Consider the following 13,937-nt stretch of genomic DNA (forward strand, 5'->3'; position numbering starts at 1 on the left):
ACACCTATTTAGAAAGTTGAGTTCCCTATAAAAATGGGGGATTTTAGGCATCTGACAAAAGAAAACATAACAATTCAGGGAACACCTTAAGCCTACAGGTAAGTATGAGTGAACTTCCCACCCTGTTTTGAGGCCTGAGCAGGCACCTACATATAGTTCAAGACACACAGCTTCAGACAAACATTTCTGATGTTGAAAGTGGCTCACTCCTCAAAGTCTGAAAGATGACATTAGCCTTCTTTCAGGAAGCAGAAAAAATCTCTGCTGGAATGACTTCAAATACAGTCTCACCTTAAAAAACAGTGCCTTAAAAATCACTTTCCACTCCCTGTTTAAGCTATTTTACTGTAGAAAAAGCAAGACACAAGGCATTTACTGACTGGAAGAGGATGAGATCTTTCCAGGAATATGCAATAATGCAGCATGCACATACAAAATTATTTTGTTCAAAACCTAAAAGCTGATAGTGTTGTGTACTTTTAAGCTTTTTTTTTTTTTAATTTTATGAGGTTGACTACATTTTTCTACTGAACACCTGGTTTTCTAACATATGGAATAAAGAGGACAGGCCCTTGGAGAGTTCAAGGAAATGGCATCAAACACGGCAAGTTTCCCTGACTAGCAGTCAGGGCATGAGGGATTTGAAAGTCCATCTGAGTTCCTTTCAGCCTTGAGTGAAATGGTCTTTGATTAAGTGAAGCATGGACTTACGGAGACTAAAAATTGATATCTGGTGCTTGCAATAGCCAATAACATCTGACTGCAACCAGAGAGGCTGATTTGTCCATCACTTTTATTGCTAATGCCTACATTTTAGTACAGGAGAAAGTTCCCATACAGCAGCACGGAAATTGTCTTATTTCACCAGAGGACTGTTAGAAAAAGCTACTGAAAACCTGCACAGAGGTGTGAAATCCTTAAACAAAATGTGGAAGGCAAAGCAAGTTAGATGCAATTACTAAAATAAAGTAAGTCTGGTGGTAATTGTCTTTTAACAGGTAAGAAAGCCTTACAAATTGTTCCAAACTTATCTGTTCCCACTTTTGGGAAGAGGGGAAGAAACCCCAACCAATACACAAAAACCCTGAAGCTCTGAATTTCAGTATATTTTCTGTAAACTGCAACTGCCGCTATTATTTTAATCTGTCTCGTAGAGAAAAAGTACAATTTAGTGACTATTTTAACTGAATTCCTATTTTAGATTTGAAGCAATAGGATAAAAATTCCTCTGATGAAAGCGTGTGGATGGATGGAGTGGTCTCCTGGCTTTCCCAGGAAATTCTGATGCTACCGTCAAAATGTCTCCATTGCTAACAGAGCATTGCCATGGTGAAAAAAATCAGAATGCCTCTTTAATTGTCATCATTTTCACCAGCTACATGTTATAACTTTTCTAAGACTACACAAAAATGGAAGACAGTAGCATGAATTGTTAAGGACTTGCTCAGGATACAGATTTTAAACTCAGTATGCAGAAACAGCTGGAGGTAAAGTTTATCATCATCTGTATCATGGATAAGGACCCAGCTTGTGCTAAGCATTGTAATTTTCCCCCGCCTCACACCTCAAGCTGTCCATTCTCAAAATACACTCCATGCAAGCACAGTATAAGAAAAACAACATGTCAGATATGTATTGTTAAATGAGAAATACTGTTCAAGATACCTGTAAGAGAAAATGTTTTAGCAGACCAACAGCTAAAAGTTTATATTCTCTCCAGTAGGCATCACGGAAATTGGAGGTGCAGAGAGAAATCTAAAGGATAATAGTATGTGTTAGTTTTAGTGTGGGTTGTTTTTTTTTTAAAAAAAAGGATGTTCCTCTATCAAGACCAGTAACATTTAAAAACATATTTAAAAATTCCACTGCATTTTACGTGTGACAGAAGTTTGCAACACTAATAAATGTATTTATAAGTGTACTTATCTAAGCACTGATACAGGAGGAAAAACTATAGGATTTAAACTCTCCATTTTTGTCATCTTCAAACCTGCTTTGGGGTAGATGGTTTTAACTGAAAGTCACTGGAAGTACAAACACATGGTGTCATCTCACATATGGAACTGTTCAGATCTTTTTTGCTGTCTTACCTGGCAACCCTTTCTAACTGAGACTGACGAATAAATCAGATGTCAATTGGTGCACTTCACACTGAAGATAGACCACAGCCCTACCTCTAAGCATTAAATGAGAAGACGGTCCAGTTCTTTCACCTATCTCCACATGATGCTAAAAGCAAATGTGGCTTTCAGGTTCTGACCTGCCCTCAGTAATAACCTAAATTTTATCCACATAGCAATCTGCACTACTGCTACAGAGCAATTTCAGGTGTAGAGTTCAGATCAAAGCACCTGTATTTAGGGAACCTATAATGGGAACTTGGATTTATATGTAGGTCCCTAGAATTTATTGAAAGTTTAAGCTGGTCAGTCACTAGGATGAGAATTAGTTGCTCAGACACATGTGCGGTGCTACTCAAGAATGCCATTTGAATGTCTCAGGATATCCTAAAATATCTTCACATAGCCTGCAAACAGAACAGGACCTTTGTGAAGCCTTTGTCTGTCTATAAAGCAAGTTGATGTTGTTAAGAAATCTCAAATGGGCCTGGAGACTTCACTTGTCTATCAATCACAGCCGAAACACCATCTAAGCTCTCATGATCACTGTACTGACTGTCTTAAGACTTTAAAAGGCTTAGCGAACACGAAGACATCCATATCTGGGTGTTACATCAGAAGATAGATTCCCAACTCTATAATCAAAAACAGAGTGGGAAACAAGTGCAGAAGAAAGTATTTTGAAGGGAAGGCATGACATAATTGAAACATACTAGCATAAAACATATTACATGAAAGTTAACTGAACATGCTACATCTCTTAGATCACAATCCAGCTTCACAACCATCCAGCTCTTCCTTCCAAGGCAACAAAGGGCACATTAGATGGTAAGTCAGATACTGGCACTAATATATAAATCAGTCTGTAATCCTACAATGAGATACTGATGTTTACTTAAAGCTGGGTATTCAGCGGCAAAACAGTGTCTTGTTATTTACAAGTCACAATAATATCTGCTGTTATAGATTTGGAAACAAGAAATTAAACCATACAGCAACTGATAACATATTTCATCTCCAGGGAAGTAAGAAGTTGAAAGTTCTCTTAGAATATAAATATTCCTGTAACACAGTACCGACTACATAATGTGACCTTCAGGTTACAAGCTAAGGCACATTTGTGAAACTGATGCAAGTATTCTTGTAATTTTTAATGTTACTGATAAATGACGATGTTTTGACCAAAGGTTCCCTATATCTGCTTCCAAACAAACTTCTACAGCTGCCCTGGAATGATAATGGTACAGCATTTAAAAATCTGAAAATCTAGATTTCTTGTTTAAGACTACTTTAAAAAGTCACCCTATTTCTAAAATTAGAGGCATAAAACAGTCATGAAAGACAGCAGAAATTATTTCACCCAGATAACAGACATTCTCATCCTACAGGGCAAAAAAACCCACATTTCTAACATTGAGTGGGAAACAATTTGTTTTTATGAACTGCAGTATCTGTTGCTTAATATTTAAATTATACCATATCTATTATAAGCATAGATGTCTGTATGTTAGAAGATGATGCAATAATTCTATTGGAAGGAGTCCAACACAGATGTGGCTACATCCACCAAACTAAAAGGTAGAGCTGAAAAAGGTAATGATATATACTGCATATAAATTCAAGAAAAGTATGTGAACCCACAGCTGTACTCAGCACTCTTCACCCTATTCGAAAACTTCAATTCATTAAATAAATATCATCAAGAAAGGATGCATATAGTGTCATATAATTTTGAAGAAAAGTACTTATAGCTTCCATTCTTCAAGAGAAGAAGGAAGTTAGTTTTTTCCAACTGAAGTCTAAGGGATCTAGGAAGAAACAAGCCTCTGTAGCAAGCCTTTGTTGTATTTGGAACCTAAGAATTTCTCTTGATAGCTCAAAAAAACTTCTCTCTCTATATGACAGAGCACAGGTAGGAGATAAAACCAATTTCAGACTCAGAATGTACCGTGGATGTGCACTGCCCTCTGCTGTACTGATTAAATTCTTCCACTAATCCAAACAGCCACTGTGCTGTTTACTTTTGAACATAAACAGGTAAGATGCACTTTACTCCAAATCAAAACACTAAAATATTACTACTCTGAGCATGTAAGCAGTGCCTGCTATGGAAAGATTTATACCCTTCACCTTAGACAAATGATAAAGGCCTCTCAAGACAGATTTTTAAATGCCCAGTTGTACATTTCTAAGCAGGTAAGGAAAAAAATACACTTGCTTTAGTTGTCCCCCCAGGTGCTTAGAGCAAGACCTTTTACCCTAATCAAGGTTGATTTTCTACTCTTTCATACAGAGTATGCTGATTCAAACATATGCTTCAGCCTTATCTGTAAACTAACAAGCCTTCCACCTGGATGTGTCTCTTTTCCCCAAGTAAGATTTTTTTATTTACATGTTTCTCATACAATAAACATTTCACTTTACTATAAACACTTAACCACAACTCCTAACTCTTCATCATTATAATGAAGGTATTCAAGGAATCAGAACTCCGATCGGAAGCTGTAGTTCGAAAGTAAGCAAGCAAGCAAAAAAACCCCCAAAAAACAAAAGAACAAACAAAAGCATTTCTTGTACGGGAAAAATTTTTTGGAGTTGTTAGCACTTTGTGACATTCATACAGCTATACACAAACTCATTTTCAACTAAAACACTTGAATTTCCCTCTACCCCAAGGCATTGATTGTAATAGATGAAGTAGCTTAATTTTCAAATCTTTCATTTCCTCTAGTAGAGAAAGCTTCTATTTATTTAGAATCGCTAGAATTATTCACTCTACCAGGTCTGTTATTAATGCATACATATGACAACAAAAAAATAACCAAAAAAATTAAAACAAGTTAGGGAGAGTCCAAATGATCTTGAACTTTCAAGATACAAGGGTTGTGATGCAAACTAAAGGATGTACGATTAAACAGTAACTTCCACTACTTTCTCTCGCCCACCTGCGAATTTGTAATGAGCAGGACACTAAGGAGGCTATTTCCTTCTTTGTTTTTAGAGAAGGCTTAAAAAAAAAATATATAAAAATATAATCTCAACTGGAGCTGAATGGTCCAGCCAGCTCAGTTAGGCTGATGTTGAAATACTTGGATTTTTGCTGTACAGTGGTTTGGTTTCATCAAGAATACAAGATTCACAGGGAGTAGAAAATGCTGAATTGAAACCTGCTCTGACTGGTCTTATGTGACATTGCCACTTTTGGGACATATCATGTAAATTTCTCAGAAAAACATACAGACCTGGAAAGCTCACAGAACTACTTTATTCAAAAGAAAGTCAAATCTGAGACAAGAATTTGTGTGAACACCTCAGTGAAGTCATCAAGATTATACCTAATTCCATATGACTACTGATAATCCTTGTCTAAACGTCTACTGTATTTGGAATAGCGTACATAAAAAAAGCAGAATTATTTGATAACTATTAAAGTACAACTGGCACCCAATTAGTAGATCTTGAATTTGCTTTCTGACAGCATGTTAAAAAAGCTACTAAACAGGAATGTAACAATTTAATGAAAAATTAAATGGTTTGATAAAGAACAATTAGGATAGTTGGGGTTGAAGTCACTTTACAAATATTTTTTATGCACCCTTTTTTTCAGCTTTGGACCAAGAGTTCTGAAAAAAACAATTATGATTTTAGCCAAGTTTAAGGTAACATTGAAAAGTTTCTTGGTCTTAGGTAAAGGCAGTCAAATTTTACTATATACTATGTCCATACTACTTTCAAAAAAGGTAGCATCACTCAAGAAAATTCTTGTGTTTAACAGAAAACAACTTACAGGTCCAGCTGTAGAAAAATCTGATGGTAGAACACAGGACTGTAAAATAAGCCAAGTGAAAACTATACAAAAACCCCACTGTTTATAAACATGTCTGTGTTTAGGTGAAGTTAGACTTCCATTACCTACAGATGTATAAACGGCTCTTAAACCAACATCAAAACCACATTCAGATACCCATTATGTCTTGCCTACTAATGTGTTTAGAGAGGAATTAATCTGCTTGCTTTCTTATTCTTCAACTGCCACTTCACACTAATAGTTTAAACCTAATCTCTGATTCACTGGATCAAATATTACCTTAGACGAGACAATATAACTTTACATTTAAAAATATATTCTAAACTACAATACTCAGTAGGTTATACTCAAAAGAAAAATGAAACAAAATTGTACCAACACATTAGAAATTAAACAAATAACGTTATACTGCTAAAAAAAATTACCTGTTTTTGTTAGCAAAAGATTATCCAGATGTCTATCTCCAACTCCAAGGATGTACGTAATTACACAATAACCAGCTGTAACAAGTAAATTGTAAACATAAGTACCTTTCCTGGAGAACAACAAGTTCCACACAATTAACAACAGTATATGACATTATCTTAGTTCTTGTTCACAAGTAATAAAAATACCATAGAGACTGTGGGCAGGGGTGGTGCTGGTGAAGAATAAACAAGATTATCAGCAGTATGAAGAACATTTGAAGTAATAAGGTAGAACTCTGAAGTTTATTCAGTACTGCCTAGATTTTCATTTCTTACTACACAATTACATGCTTAACACTAAAAGCCTAAATTAATTCAATATTGGGATTAAGATACCTCAAAGGAAGATGAAGTATTTTGAGCAAAATGAATGTACACATTTTGAACTTAAGATCTTTTAGGACAACTGTAAACAAGCATTAGACATTGATATGAATCTGTACGTATACGTCAGCAGTATTTACAAGCTAAGTAGTAAGCCAGGCAGTGATAAATAAATTAGAACTAATGCAAACTGGTTTTATTCTTACTGTCATCCATTAACCAGTTTAAAGCAGTTCTAAAGACTGCGCCTCAGAAAGAGAAGGGGAAAGAAGATACTGTGGAGCAACAACTGATTTTTATTTTTTTTTTTCAGAATGAAGTTGCTTTTAATTTAATGAACAGCAAATGTGATATTTTAACATAGCCATCAGTTTACTGAACAAGAGTTCAGTACACCTCTTTTTCTTGTCATCCAAATGGAACAAGAAGTTGAATGTAGCCTCACCCCCAAAAAACCTGATGTTTTAAAAACACATTAAAATTTCCTACCTCAAATACAGATGACTTACTGTTATATATATATATATGCTTTACCTCTCCCTGAATGATAAAGACCCCAACTCATGACACGGAGGGGGCAGAGGTAAGATTATTGCTAGAAAGCAAAGAGTATTTAATTTGTCTCCTATAAAAAGCAGAAAAAGAGGGCTGAGGAGAGGAATTGTGTATGACATGCCAGGCTCAAAACTATTCTTTTCACAGGGATTCTGACAGTATGTACATGCACAGTGCCCTATCTGCAGTCATCTAAACTGAAATGTCTTAGTATCTCATCTACCCTGTCCTTTACACTTCAGATATGAAGTTACTGACTGTAACCTACCACAGCTCTTAACATATGTGTCCATCACTTCTGCACTTATTCCATGAGGGCCAGTCTCACTAGGTGCATGTTTTCTGAAGAAGTTCTGGAGGGGAAGTCATCAACATATTTAGTTATTCCACATGATCTGAAACAGAATCTTTAGAACTGGTAGAAAAACACATTTAAATCAAGACCATAAATGGCCATTATTACAATCTGCTAAACTAACAATCACTCCCAAAAAACCTAGTAAGATCCAATTTAATTTTGTATTGCTTTATTTTCTGTCTTAATCATCATATTTTCACACTCAATAGGAACAGATGTGATGTTCAAACTGAAGAGCAGTTTTCTTCACTAACAGCTTCAGAAAATTAACAATACATTGAAAAGTTACTAATTAATAACTATGAGTGCAAAGTATTTCCACAGGAAACTGTTTATGCCAGATCAAAAAAAACTAGAACAGGACTAACAGTTCAGATTTATAACTGGTATTTGGGACACACACTCTTACAAGGTTTATCATTATGTGTCTCCATATTCCTCAATACAACTAACTGCTACCAAGTTTAAAAGGAAAATCTAAGTGATCAAATGGAAATTTTCACATTTCCTGTGAAATGTGGACAAGAAGAAAACTGTGTCTTTCTTGACTGAGACAGAAGATGGGTAAATTATATCCAAGCCCAAGTACAAGTTTCTTCCAGTAAGCAAACACAAAGCAAGCACCAGAAGAGAAGCTTGGTAGGCATCTGGATGATGGAAGTGACCAAAATCCTAATGAAAAAATGAAGGGAATCTTAAAATAGAAAAGGAGATACTGAAGGAAGGTACCTGCAGGCTATTTAGGAAAGTTTTGCTTGAAAAGCAGTCCTGTTACATGTATCAGAATTTTAAGGACTGGAGAAAGCTTTCATTTTCTTTACTTACAGAGGAACATGCCCTTCTGAGGTATGTTAAAAAAGCTGACAGTATAAAGAGTATGTTAAAAATTTCCTTCCACATTTCACTTAGGGATTTCATTTGACTGGTTAACAGGGAACTAGAGAGATCTACTTTCAGTGCTCCAAAATTTTACATGCTGTGTGTAAAAAAAAACCAAAAAACCGCAACACCAGAAAAGAACCCACCAAACAACAACAACAAAATCAAAAAACCACACACAGACTTCAGACCATCCAAATGCTAAACTGTAGAGTGTGGAACAGAAATACTTCCAAAACATGAACTGTAATTTCAAGATTGTTGACAGAAGGTAAGTAACATACAAACATCAAAACATCTTTTCTTTCCTGCAGATCTGCATTACCAGCCGGGATTAGATTACTTGCTTTAAATCTTTTCAGAACTGAACCATTTTTTAATATTTAGATGCAGTGCCCATCTTTATTAATACAGCTGGGACACCCAGAATGAACATTTACAAAAAGAATAAACCAAATTTTCACAACACCTAAAAATTTTCTTTTAGCTTTTATTTCCTTGGCCTACAATGCCCAGCTACTTTATCATGCTTTGGCATAGGAAATCTGAGCTCTAACATATTTTGCCACTGATCTGTGAAGTAATCTTAAATCCCATTCTTTTGGCATCTTGTCTATTTAGATTAGCAATTCTTCACAGGAAGAATTGCTCCTTATGTCTGCACAGCAACTAAAACAGTGGGGCACCTATTTTAGATTGAAATATGATGTTATAAGTAATTGCAAAATGACAGTTTCACAAGCATTTCCAAATATATTATTTTATAAAAACATATCATGGACAGGAATATGAATAGTACATTTCCAAGACTACAAAGGATTGCCAAGAAAACGCTTTATAAACTGTGTGATCATTGGATGTGTAGACATAGCTTATCACAATCTTTACGGAACAGAAAGTTTACAGTAGTTGGGAGCTATTTGCTTTGGCTCCCAGTTACTGAGCTACGAACAAATGCAAACTTCAGTATCAACTACAAAAAAGGGAAATAAAGTACTGTAACAAATCGAATCCAACATAAACATGCTGTGTTTTCATTAAAAACTTAGCTTAGTAGATATATATCTCATATGGCAATTTTGTATGTTTTTATCTAACTATTTATCTCAACCAGCTGAGCTCTGCTACCTAGCTTGTATGCTGTGCTTGAAATTAGCATGTATTTTGTGTATCACTATTCAATTATGTGTCCCGACTCAATTCCATGACAGTCACAGAAAGTTTGCTAAAAGTAAAAATTAAAAGGAAAAAAACCCCACACAGTATCTATACATTCACTATGGCAGGGAAACAGACTTAGAAATTATATGACCAAACTATTTAGTTGTTCCATAAAAAAAAAAATCATTAAAACATACTTTGACATGGTATCAAGCCAGAAGTACTGTGTGAAAGACAGAAACATTTTAAAACAAAACAGTACAGAAAAGTGTCATGTACTCAGCATTCATCGTTACAGCAAAGCCAGAATTTCAGTATCACAACTAAATTACACTTTAATTATTTAAATGGTATTACTTTTAGGACATGAGATACTCACGCGGTGATTTATTTTCTTTAAAGCAAAACTTCTGCTGTAAATACCCTTATGTTTCAAGCTGTAATTTGTCTTCTAACAATAGACACAAGAATCAGCTGAGAGACTAAAGACTTGCATGAGATCTAAGCCTGCAATTTATATTGTTTGATCAGAAGATGACTTAAAAATCCCCCACCACATACCTGTATACTTTCCTCAGTAGCAAGAACTTCTGCAACTGGTACTGACTGAATAAACTGCATGAAGCCTGTGACAGAAAACAACCAAAAAAAATTTCCAAGGCAAAGAACTTTCAAGCTACTATAATAAACATGCGTTATGAAGGGCAACACTAATACACACTTTCATTCAACTGCTTTTCGTTGGCAAAGAAACATGTTTTGTCCCAATTTTCTGTCTTCAGTAGTTTTAAAACAACTTGTCATTATCACCAAATTAGCTTGCAAAAAATCTATTGTTTCAAGTTTTCATGAGACGAGAAAGATAAATCAATGGCTTTCTAAATATTTATCCAGAATGTATCTAAAAGCACAGCCAAGTTTGATTTTGTTTTGTTTTGTCTTGTTTTTTTCCTCCATTTCATGCAAAGATCTATAAATAGGAGTGTTCAAAGTTCTTTGTCTGAGATCACACAGCAAGCTAGCAGCAAAGACAACACTACGGATTGTCACATACTCCAAAGTCCAGACCGGACTTCCTTTATGAAGGTATTTGAGTCACCTATGGTATACTGTGCTCACTCAGGTTGTTTACTTCCTTGACTTATATTGCAACAAGATTTTCTTAAACATTTGAGCTCCTTTTTAGAATGCTGTACTAAGCAAAACATCTCATGAAAATAGCGTGTCTGTGAACAGAAGATTCCTCCCAACACTGCATTTTTAGGAAATAAAAGTATTCATACCATGTTTTGTACTAGTTGCCAGCACTTTATAGGGTGTCAGCTTCAAATCCAGATTCTCTTTTCTTAACAGCTGGGAAAAAAACAACACACAAAAATGCAAAGATCAATGCAATAGAAAGGCAGCTTCTATCTCTAAAAGGAATGTGTATTGGACATTCATCTCCACTGTTCTTCACTGAAATCAGTAATGAGTGAAAGCCTGTTCACCAATTTATTTAGTAATTATACACAGGTTCATTGCCTGTCTATGAAGAAAAAACATCTGAGAACCCTGGAATGTATTAGCAACATAAGCTGCATTAACAGTTTTCAACAGTCTTGCTCTCGAAAAGGAAAATCAAGAACATAGAAGGACAAGGATGCAAATTAATAATTCTCACCTTATCCATGAGCGAAATAATCTGAAGAATAAGTTGATCTTGACGTAAGTCATCACCATGCTTAAAAATTACGGGATATTTGCCTCCATCTTCTGTCTTGAAGAATAACTGGGCAGGCATTAAGGCACTCTGGAAAAGGAAACTTATTCTACTAAGCTGGTTCACATCATTGTTCATATTAACACGTTGCTACAGTGGAGTTTAAAATATAAATCCTTGTTTACTGCATTGTAAATCAGAAGTGAATTAAGCAAATATCAGGTCATATGATTCAAGTATCAAATTCAGTTACAAAAAGATTTAGAATAGTCCTATTTGAATACCAACAGTGCAGCAGCGAGCACCAGAACTCTCTTCATATTCCTCAAGTTTGGTAGAAAAGAAGCAATTCTAAAGCTTCTAAAATCAGTTACTCACTGTCTTGGACTCAACAGTTAGAACATACCACTTTCAGTTACAAAAAGTGTGATCTAGGCATGTTTTTAAAAGAATACCTTAAGGCTTTCCTTCTTTTTTAGCAAGGAGTCTGAATGATACATTTCCCCCTGGACCCTGCTCCCCTAGCAGCTGAAGAGGAAAGGACAGAAGGATTCAAATTTTGTCTGTATGCATGTAATTCCAATCAACATAGATGCACTATGCAAAAGGTCACAACAAAACAAATTTAAACTGACCAGATCAAAAAGAGACACAATTATAGGATAAACATCAGAGAAATGCTAGCGGCAAGACATCTTAAACAACTAATTGCTTCCTTAATCTATTTAGTAAAAGCAAAAATGCCTTTTTACATTGTTGTTTGAGCAAGCCAATTTAATTGCTTGCAATTTCTCTGCATAAAAAGGGTTGAAGGGGATCAATTACCTACATGAATGATTTAATCTATTGCAAATGACCAAGTCACTTCCCTCAAAACCCAAAACAAAAACAAAAACCCCAATCAAGGATACAGAGTTTAATATTTGAGCAGTTACATTAGATTTTCACATGCAATGAATGTTTCAAAACTATTAAGTTTCATAAATAAAGGAAAAATTATTCTTTAAGTAGTCCTACAAAAGCAGCCATGTGATGTCCAAGAGCACCATAAATTAGTCAATCTTCCCTCTTTGGGTTTGTCTGTTTTCTATCCCATAGTGCAGAATGAGACATTAAATGGAAGTCTATAACCTTTCAGAATCAGGAGAATTGAAACCATCTCCGATTTTGAAACAAGTTACATCTCATTTTTGATCCTAAATTTTCTACATTGCTACAGAAGACCAATATGTAGACGACTATCTGACTTCAGTTCATCCTGATCAAGTTAAGCTATTATTAAGTGAAGAAGAGTACAAGGACCTCGTTAGGTCATGCAGGGAGGGAATTAGGAAGGCGAAAGCCCAGCTAGAGCTCAACCTGGCCACGGTCGTGAGGGACAACAAAAAAAGCTTCTATAAATACATTAACAGCAAAAAGAGGGCCAAGGAGGATCTCCATCCTCTACTGGATGCGGCGGGGAACCTTGTCACGAAGGATGAGGAAAAGGCTGAGGTACTTAATGCCTTCTTTGCCTCAGTCTTTAACAGCCACACCGGGTATCCTCAGGGTATCCGTCCCCCTGAGCTGGATGACAGGGATGGAGGGCAAAATAGGCTCCCCATGATCCAGGAGGAAGCAGTTAACGACCTGCTATGCCACCTGGACACTCATAAGTCTATGGGGCCTGATGGCATCCACCCAAGGGTGCTGAGGGAACTGGCGGAAGAGCTTGCCAAGCCGCTCTCCATCATTTATCAACAGTCCTGGTCAACGGGGGAGGTCCCGGATGACTGGAGGCTTGCCAACGTGACGCCCATCTACAAGAAGGGTCGGAAGGAGGATCCGGGGAACTACAGGCCTGTCAGCCTGACCTCGGTGCCGGGGAAGGTTATGGAGAGGCTCATCTTGAGGGCGCTCACGGGACACGTGCAGGTTACCCAAGGGATCAGGCCAAGCCAGCACGGGTTCATGAAAGGCAGGTCCTGCTTGACCAACCTGATCTCCTTCTATGACCAGGTGACCCGCCTAGTGGATGAGGGGAAGGCTGTTGATGTTGTCTACCTGGACTTCAGCAAAGCCTTTGACACTGTTCCCCACAGTATTCTCCTAGAGAAGCTGGCGGCCTGTGGTTTAGACAGGTACACTCTTCGCTGGGTAAAAAACTGGCTGGATGGCCGAGCCCAGAGGGTTGTGGTGAATGGGGTGAAATCCAGCTGGCGGCCGGTCACAAGCGGAGTCCCCCAGGGCTCGGTTTTGGGACCGGTCTTGTTTAATATCTTCATTGATGATCTGGATGAGGGGATAGAGTGCTCCCTCAGCAAGTTTGCAGATGACACCAAGTTGGGAGGGAGTGTTGATCTGCTTGAGGGTAGGAAGGCTCTGCAGAGGGATCTGGACAGGCTGGATCGATGGGCTGAGGCCAACCAGATGAAGTTCAATAAGGCCAAGTGCCGGGTTCTACACTTCGGCCACAACAACCCCAGGCAACGCTACAGGCTTGGGGATGAGTGGCTGGAAAGTTCCCCTGCAGAAAAGGACCTGGGGGTGTTGATCGACACCCGGCTGAATATGAGCCAGCAGT

At 37.0% G+C, this 13,937-nt stretch overlaps 1 protein-coding gene across 1 annotated transcript in view; it reads right to left on the bottom strand.

Annotated features, from left to right (window-relative positions):
- PIK3C3 (phosphatidylinositol 3-kinase catalytic subunit type 3) overlaps nucleotides 1–13,937 on the bottom strand; it is an 83,952-nt gene that overhangs the window by 34,301 nt on the left and 35,714 nt on the right. Inside the window, exons 17-21 of the mRNA XM_059833327.1 lie at nucleotides 11,336–11,464; nucleotides 10,956–11,025; nucleotides 10,234–10,298; nucleotides 7,543–7,627; nucleotides 6,354–6,428 (exon numbers count right to left, since the gene is read on the bottom strand). Coding sequence (XP_059689310.1) covers nucleotides 6,354–6,428; nucleotides 7,543–7,627; nucleotides 10,234–10,298; nucleotides 10,956–11,025; nucleotides 11,336–11,464 — 424 coding nt within the window. The remainder of the gene's footprint in view (nucleotides 1–6,353; nucleotides 6,429–7,542; nucleotides 7,628–10,233; nucleotides 10,299–10,955; nucleotides 11,026–11,335; nucleotides 11,465–13,937) is intronic.

The sequence above is a fragment of the Gavia stellata genome, chromosome Z (assembly GCF_030936135.1).
Source record: "Gavia stellata isolate bGavSte3 chromosome Z, bGavSte3.hap2, whole genome shotgun sequence".
NCBI lineage: Eukaryota > Metazoa > Chordata > Aves > Gaviiformes > Gaviidae > Gavia > Gavia stellata.